The sequence below is a fragment of the Scleropages formosus genome, chromosome 7 (assembly GCF_900964775.1).
Source record: "Scleropages formosus chromosome 7, fSclFor1.1, whole genome shotgun sequence".
Classification (NCBI taxonomy): Eukaryota; Metazoa; Chordata; class Actinopteri; order Osteoglossiformes; family Osteoglossidae; genus Scleropages; species Scleropages formosus.
Window position 1 is genome coordinate 32,093,132 of NC_041812.1, and position 8,805 is coordinate 32,101,936.

Genomic DNA, 8,805 nt, shown 5'->3' on the forward strand with positions numbered 1-8,805 from the left:
CCTGGGGATTGGGGCCCCACTCGGGAGGTTCCGGGTTTGCCGTGAACTCAGAGGAGTGTGGCATCCCCTGCCGGGGCAGCCGGTACCCGGTACGTTTCTCCTCAAGGCCGGAGCTTTCATCGCTGGGCACGGTGCTGCACAAGATTAGGGACTTGGAGATGAGGGCCAGCCTCGAAGACCTGCGGATGCTCCTCGTCTCCATGCCACAGGGGGGTCACGCCCGTTGTTTGCCACCGCTCCTGGATGTGCCACAGGGGCTGAGCAGCGGCTGTCCGCCCCCTGGCTCCGTTCAGTAGACTGAATCAGTCTGCGGTGGTGACAACGTGTGCTTTAGGGTTCCTTTTTCATAAACTCTTGTTGTGGGCCAGTGCTAGACAGAGGCTCTCTTCTTTCCCTGCCATGGAAATGATGGGTGTGTCGCCTCATGACTTGTGTTTAACTATCCTTGTGTTTAACAGCTGGACGCGGGCTGGACCTCCAGTGATCTGGGCACAGACGTCCCTGTGGGGGCACAGTCAACGATGGTCACTGTCGGAAAGCTCAGGCAGCTCTGCCCTGGGCGGTGTCCCCTATGACCAAACCACCCACCTCAGTCCAGTGTGTTTCAGGCAAGGCTCACACACACAGCCGTGGTACAGATCTGTGGTTGACGTGAGGTTTCTCATGCATTATTATTATTATTATTGATCATTATTGACTCTTTTCTCAGTGTTAGCTTGGGGGCAGTAGGTAGCGTGTTGGTTAGTGCTGCTATTTTCGATCTCGAAGGTCACAGGTTCAAATCCCACCACCTGTTGTAATACCCTTGAGCAAAGTACTTAACCCTGATTGCTCCAGTAAGTGTTACCCAGCTGTATAAATAGGTGAAGAACAGCAAGTAGCTTAACGCTGTAAGTTGCTTCGGAGAAAAACACCACCGAAATGGGTAAATGTAGGTTTGTACACCTTACTATTATAGTGCTTTACCCGTGTACACGTCTGATCGTTTTTACAGTCTCAGTTCAGGGTAAGCACTGTGCTCAGTGACAGTGTAGAACCTGGGTCCTTCAGCAGTACAGCTACAGTTCCGACCACAACACCACCTGAATTATGTCTATGAACATAGGAGAACATGTCTGCCTGGAAAGCGGGTTTCTCCAACATGACATACCAGGTGTGAAACACTGGCAAAAGTGTAAGCAGTGTGTTACCCAGTCTCAGACAAAACCTATTGCGAGGTTTATTTTTGACTTTTTTTTGACTCTTGCTTTTGCTTCCATGTGGAAACATAAATATTGAAGCGGTTCAACATACAGTTTCATTTGCTGTAAAGTGGTGTTCCGAGGAGGTGGTGGATGCCACCGTCCTGCGACCAGCAGCCCTTGCCCACATTTCAGTGTGAATGGGTTAGCTGAGGTTCACGTTAGCTTCCTAGTACACACACCAAGTCATCAAGGCTGCGAATGATGATACTGGTTGGTCTTGCAAGAACTTCAGTTGTTTGCTTACTAAGCACTTGGGTAAACTATATAGATCTAAGAGACTCAGACCCTTGTACATATATGTATCCATAGACCTGGTAATGCAACTGCTTTTCAACTGTGTCCAGATGACTGTGACAAGGGAAGATGAGACCCAGACCCCCTCTGCAGCTTCCTCCTGCATTTATACCACATTACATTAGCTAAGATACCCAGCCCATTGGAGCTCTTTAGTCAGCTCCTGGAATACAGCACAAATATGCTTCTTGTGGCCTTCTCAGAGTGATACAATATCTCTCTGGGATCATGCTGGAATGGGTGTGGTGAGCAGCTCTCTGGGACCACCACTCCACCACAAACCCTCTTTGAGCCACAGGTTCACACATTACTCTTGGGACATTTTCTGAAGCAGTTTTAACTTGAGGATCATGTCCATGGATACAACTGAATTTTCCCTCCCAGAACTTGAACCTGTAACCTTTTCATAATCAGCCCAATTACTTACATCTGCCCTACTCGGGCTCATAACAAGGTTTTTCATCCATTTATCTAAACTGATATCTTTTCTTCTGCAAGCGCCTGCATTGTGACTGAAGGGTAGGTAATTCACATCATCTAGACTGACATATGAGCTCTGACTCTTGGTTTCCCGCCAAGCACTTTAATCTAATAGCGCTGGTGGAGATGGAGGGGAAAGGATCTCCGTCTGCCTTTGATGAGATCTAAAAACAGGAACACGTCCGCCATTACTCATCGATGATCAAATTGATTACGTGAAGTAATCTGATAAGGCGGGACCGGGCCGAATGGCTTTTTGTTGCGTTCCGGTTCAAGGCTCTGTGAGACGACGACATGCCCATTTTCCACATTGTCACACACCATGATAGGGTTCCATCGCTACCGTGTTAGATACGGTAATGCACTGAAGCACAAAATTTGTCATTCCCATGACTGGACTGGTATCCCATCCGGGGAGCACCCAGTCAGCATTCCGTCCTGTGATTCCAGGATAGGTTCTGGACCCCTGCGACCCTGATTTAGACAACAGATTATGAATAGTGAACGAGCGGTAATTCCCATTAGCTTGCCGTAGTCAAGCTGTGTTTTATTTCTCTGAGGCATAATTAAAAACAAATGAGAATGACAAATATTATGGTGTTCTTTCATTCTCGAGTCTTCTCGTCTGACTGCAAAACACCTGGGAGATGGTGAGGGTCACATGGGAGGGAACAGGCCCCCTGTGAAGTTTTTGATTTCGCTCTCTTGTCCTGCTGCCACTCGCAACCCCCCCCCCCCCGAAATCACCTGGTAAAGTCAGCACAAGCCCTGCTCTTAAATACTGCACATCACAGCATCGCCACCTGCTCCAAGTCATCCTCACTGACACTATTGTTTCCCACAGGCGTGACACCACCCTTTCCACAGGGTGCATAAGCAGACAGTGCCACGAACGGATCGGTTGTTACAGGCAGGGGTCCTCCAGGGCACCTGAGCACCAGGTGGACACAGCAGCGTGTGCTCGTGTGTTCCGATCCCAGGCGCTTCCTCTTCACCCGTCCACACAAACGTGTCCGGAGCAATCCTCCAAGCACCAACACAGCCTGTTCTACGCTCCAGGACAATCAGTTACTGACCTGCACTCAAGAGAGAAGATCCAGTAGATGCAATATTCAGCAGAACTTTTCTGTGTGTCAGCTGCCTAAAGCTGCTACCTGCATGTGTGTGACAGGCTGAGCAACGTGTCCCTCACACAGCCACATATCCTCAACTTGAACCCCACCAGCAAAACACGTCAAGACTGAAACGGACGGCACCGCACCCCAACGTGCAACTGAAACAGACGGAGGGCACAAAAGAGTCTCTCACCGGGGCCGATCATCCCTTCTGCTGAACATCCGCAAAGGACTCAGGAGAAAACGTCACCAGCCGTCTCATGCTCTGCGTCCGCCGCCCGAGAGGTGATGGAGAGCGGCTTTAGGTGCTGAACGTGCATTAGGGTTTAACAGGCTTTTCCTGCTCAGCAGATTGTCTGAACCCGGTGCCAGAATGCAAGATGATTTAGGCTGGGTTCTCGTAACTCTGTTACCCCCACCCCCACCCCGTCCCCTCCTCCTCGCCCCGCCTCCGCTCGCTCGGGCGCCTGGGAGCACAGAGGACATTTCATACCAGACTGGAGCCTTTTCCTGCCCTGCTCCAAGATTTCCAGCGGGAGGGAAACGGATCTAGTTCTAGTTCGCATCAAGATCCTGCACATGGAGAAGTTCTTCCACAGCGTGGCGCTCTTAATGGTACCATCATAGAGCATAATCATACATCCATAAGTCTTGTCTGACTACAGTCTTCCCTGTACGTTGACAGCGTACACACGCATTAGACACATAAATATTGAGCACAGCCAAAACCGAGCATAATTTTGTAATAAAAATATACTTTTTACATATACCACACATATACTCCAGTGCCACAGTTGAGTATAAAGTTGACTTAAACCCAAAACAATTACAATCCTCAGAAAAAAATTCAACATCAGTCATACACTTCTGCACATGTGTTGCTACTTTTTCAGCCCAGTAAAATGTGTTCCACGTGACCCAGAGGATTGATTAATCCTCTAAGTGAAACTGACTGTCCCCACATGGCTTCCCCGTGTTCCCAGAATGCCTCTGGCTCTCCCCCTGCCATCTACATGACAGGACTTAGTGTGAGTGAACGCCGCACCCTGCCAGTGTGGTAATTACCTCTCACTGCTCTGGCCTCATGAGGGGCTCCTGTGATTCAGGGCCCCAGCCATGTGTTTACCTTTCAAGGGTCACATTTGGCCCCTAATCTGGCAGGGTTACAGCTACAGTTTCCCTTACCTGTTGCAACGTTTAACAGGTACTGTTGGTGCCTCGCACCACCTGGGCCATGCAGTCGGACATAGGTTTGATATACGCTCATACTGTGTGGAGTTTGCATGTTCTCCGTATGTTTCAGGTGCTCTGGTTTCCTCCCACCGTCCAAAAGGCATCTGTCTCAGGTCAACTGGTGATTCTAAATTGCCCACAATGTGAGTGAATGAGTGTGTATCTGTATGATTGCTCTACACTTCATGCCTCTTGGATAGGTTCCAGACCACTGTGATTCTGCATTAGGATAAAGTTATTGATAGTGGGCAGCCGGGTAGCGCTGCTGCCTCACAGCACCTGGGCTGTTCGGGCGTAGGTTTGAATCCACCCATCTGTTTAAAGTTTGCATGTTCTCCTTATTTTCCAGGAGCTGTTTTACTCCCACAGTCCAAAGACATGCTAAATTTCTTATAGTGCGAGTATGTGCGTGCGCGCGTGCGTGTGGTTGCCTTGTAATGAACTCGCATCCCATCCAGGGTGTATCCCCCTCAACCTTGCACCCAGTGACTCCCCGATGGGCTGTGGATCACTGTGACCATCATCAGGCCAAATAGTTAATGAAAACGGATGAGGGGTTACTGGCAGTGAGTGTTGCCATAGTAACAATAACAGTGCAGTCTTTTGTGTCCCTCTGCCGGCCAATCACTAACACTGCAGCACAAACTGTGTCTCCAGCATCAATGTTTAGCCAGAGAACAGCAAAGGTGCTTATTAAAAAAAACATTGTGTACAAACTAACTGAATTTGGTTTTATTAAAAATGCCAACTGCCACAGTAAGACCTATGATTATTTATTTAAGTAAAATCACTCTCCAAAGGGATTTACAATTGTAACATGATGATTTACACAGCAGGGTATGTTTACTCTATCAACTCAGGGTGGGGGTAGTGCTTCAGGAAACCACAGCAGGAATAGACAGTCAAACCTGGTACTTCAAGTCCAAAGGCAGTGGCTCTAACCACTGCGCCACCTACTGTCCATCTGCACCTTGCTCTATGAGCAGTTTTAGATATTAGTTTAGTTTAGACATTATTAGTTTTGCTTTTCCTCTTCCCCATGGTCGTCTGTGCCTTTGTGGGCATCGTACTCCGAGGTCTCATTGGGTACCAGGTTGGACGTCGGTTCGAGCTTGTCTGTGATGCCCTGGCCCTCTGTGCCACGGACGTCAGTCACAAATATCCAGTGGTTCATTTCCCGCTCGGCTTTATGGGAGTCCAGGAATGTGTGAGCTGTCACCTCATACTCTTTTCCATAGATGGTCCTGAGTGCAAAATAATTATTATTATTATTATTATTATTATTATTATTATTATTATTATTATTATTGTTACAATTGACTTTGAGGTTCTCCTTATAATCAGAGTATGTAGATGCAGGCTGCAGATCTGTCATGAGGTTTAAATCACTGTAAACAAGATGTACTGGTGAGGCTGCAAACGTTCTTGAGGTGTTTGAACATAACTGGTCTTTCTGGGGAGATTTAGTTCAGACTCTTTCATCAATTTTCCACCACATTAATACCCACCACATGCTGTGATTTCCCAGGACAGCCAGGCACTGGTTGGTCTTGCAGTGGACGACAAGCACCTTTGTGTTCGCCTGCGGAGGACAGCGGCGCCGTCACTAACAGCTGTCCGTTCAAATGCACGATGCTCCCGTCACGCAATGAACGTCCTTGGGTTTGAGGTCACAGAAAATGCAATGTGTTTGAGAGCAGAGGAGTCTTGACCAGGCCTCACCGGCACGGGCAGCCTCTCGTTTTCCAGGCGCTCCTGTGGGTCCAGGTAGACCACCTGCCACCAGGTGAGGAAGGACTCCTCATCTGTCAGGCTCACCTGCTGCAGACGCGACCTGTTGGCACACCTCAGGAAGGTCCGGTGGTCACTCACTAGGTACAGCTGGGAGGGGGAACAGAGCCCATGGAGAGTATCAACCACATCCTGGCTTTGATTCACAACAAACTTCACAGTATTCATTCATTCATTCATTCATTCATTCGATCATCTGTTCATTCATCCATCCAGCATAAATACCCATTTGTCCTAATAGAGGGTCACAGTGGTGTGGAGCCTATCCTGGAAGTATGGGTACACCCTGGATGGGTTGCAAATCCATTGTACAGCAGTCACTCACACATACACACACACACACACTGTGGGCAATTTAGAGTCATTGATTCCCCTGAAACATGTCTTTGGACTGTGAGAAGAAACCAGAGCACCTGGAGGAAATCCCCATGAACATGGGGCAAACACACAAACTGAATACACGCTGGGCCACATTCGAACCCACAGGCCAGGAGCTGCGAAGCACCAGTGCTACCTGCTGTGCCTCTGCGCTCCCATAACATTGCTGTGACAACTGACACTTACAGTGAGACGCAGAGCTACATAAAATGTACCTTTGGAAACAGAAAAATATTGTTTCCATAAATGTAAAAACTCACCTGGCCACCAAAGCCCTGTGTTGTCCTAAGAGCGAAACTTTGACTGTATCTGAGCGGCTCCCCCACTGGAGTTCCATCCACGCTGGTTGAGCACAACACACAATGGGCTCTTTTAAAAGGTGCTCAGATTCAGTGAAAACGGTGCCTGTGAGGATTAATTGGACCAAAGGGTCCCTGCGTTACCTGGTGACCACAAACGCGGTCCTTACACAAGGCTCCAGGTCCTGGGTCCCTGTGAGCGGGCAGGGGGCCTGTACGGACAAACGGCTCTGCACCGTGCCGGGGTCCACGCTCATGCAGACGGCCACGGGGTCCCTGGTGGACTGCCAGTCGCCTCGGTCAGTCCCGGGGTTGACCAGCATGACCACGTCCCCAAAGCGCAACCATCCGTCTGTTGTCACTGAAAGGTCGACCTGGAACACAGCGCACGACACGCACTCACGGCACCTCTTGCTGTTTCTTTCACGTTTCATTTCCTTTTCTTAGATCTACACTACTCACTAGGGGGCGCAGCAGTTAAGGGCATTCACTTGGAAGCTGGCGGTTGCTGGTTCAAGTCTAGCTCCCGCGCTCAAACGTTCGCCCTGCTCTGCCACCATGAAATACCCAGCAGCTACATAAATTAGTCACACAATATTGTCATAACAAAGAAAAACTGAATTCAGAGTACCTTCCTGAGAACATTCTCTTTGACGAAATCGGTTTTCTGCATAGTCAGCTCTCCTCGGTTCCTCTTGTCCAGGAAGTCCTTCAGCATTTCCTGAAATACAATGAAACCCGTGCTTTAGACTTTAGTCTCCTGTCTCTGACACCTTTCATTTGCATGGCGCGATTTATGATCATTTGTTTCATTAATTTGTTTGTGTGCATCAGACAGTGATGAGGATCCTCGCGTGTCGGCCCGCGTGTTCGCCGCTCCTCCCGCGCTGACAGCACCCTCGCTCCGACCATCACCTCCTCCATGAAGACGTCCTCGCACCAGTTGCCCACGCGGACCGCGGGGCTGTACGTGCGCACGTGGGCCATCGCGCCGGGATCGCTGCTCGTCTCGTGCCGCGCCGCTCTTCGCCACTGACAGCTCTTGTTTTGTTTACGCTTCACCATGGCAACGAGGGGCGGCTCGTCGCCTCGCCTCGCCTCTCTGTCTGACTGACTTCCAACAGGGGGCGCCCTTACTCTCCGTTACTTTTGAACGCGCTCATTTGGGTTTTGTAAATAAAAATAATAATTTAACTAGGATATGAACTAGATTAATAATTAGTGATCATTATTAACCTTTATCCAGGTGCACCACACTGAACTCCTTACAGTCGTTTGTCCAGTCATTAGCTCTTCCAGCACAGCAATCACTCTAAGACACGCACACGCACACGCACACGCACACGCACACGCACACGCCAGTTCACCTAAAACACGCGTTTGGACTGTGGGCTGTTAAAAAAAAAAAAAAAAAAAAAAAGGGCCTCAACGTTAGTCAAGTTTTGGGATCAACTGTATTATAACACAAAGGTGTAACAAGGTGTGTGTCACTCTGTGAGTGAGGAGGTCTAATACTCCCCAATATGTATTCCATAATTCATCAATGGAATGCTGTGGGTAGTATCATGAGAACCTAGGACGTGCCCTTAGTGAGTGTGTGTCTTACATTGTTCTAGAGTTTATACGGTGGAATGATTGTAGGGATAAAAATCGTGATAAAAATCATTGTATGTCACTTTGGAGAAAAGTGCCTGTTTAAAAAAATAAATGTGATGGTGTAATATGATGTCTTAATCTTTTTTTTTTTTTTTAAAAATCTTAGACTGATATTAATTACAGTCTGGTTTTTCTAAATAAATTACTGTAAAATCCACACCTATTTATATCTGGTGCAATATGATGTCAAATATTTTTAAATTAATCTTAGTTTTAGCCTAATTACAAGTTGGTTTTTATAAATTACTGTAAAATGTACAGCTATTTTTTACTTAACTGATAACTAACGCATAACCACATCCAGTGTTTAAAGCA

General features: G+C 48.1%; 1 protein-coding gene across 1 annotated transcript; it reads right to left on the minus strand.

Moving 5' to 3' along the window:
* Positions 1-5,139: 5,139 nt before the first annotated feature.
* On the minus strand, positions 5,140-7,922 carry cfap161 (cilia and flagella associated protein 161). The gene is made up of 7 exons (XM_018765028.2): positions 7,750-7,922; positions 7,466-7,555; positions 6,979-7,208; positions 6,796-6,877; positions 6,089-6,247; positions 5,875-5,948; positions 5,140-5,610 (listed from the first exon to the last, which is right to left on the minus strand). The coding sequence occupies exons 1-7, from the start codon at positions 7,897-7,899 to the stop codon at positions 5,382-5,384; spliced, it is 1,014 nt and encodes a 337-aa protein (XP_018620544.2). The 5' UTR covers positions 7,900-7,922; the 3' UTR covers positions 5,140-5,381.
* Positions 7,923-8,805: the final 883 nt, after the last annotated feature.

What these genes read in the sequence shown, in the direction of transcription:
- cfap161 (XM_018765028.2), bottom strand. Translation starts at nt 7,899, where the DNA reads ATGGTGAAGCGTAAACAAAACAAGAGCTGTCAGTGGCGAAGAGCGGCG. An exon ending in AGGACGTCTTCATGGAGGAG is followed by an intron (nt 7,556 to 7,749) that starts GTGATGGTCGGA and finishes ATTGTATTTCAG; the next exon opens with GAAATGCTGAAGGACTTCCT. An exon ending in CTGGGAAATCACAGCATGTG is followed by an intron (nt 5,611 to 5,874) that starts GTGGGTATTAAT and finishes TTTTGCACTCAG; the next exon opens with GACCATCTATGGAAAAGAGT.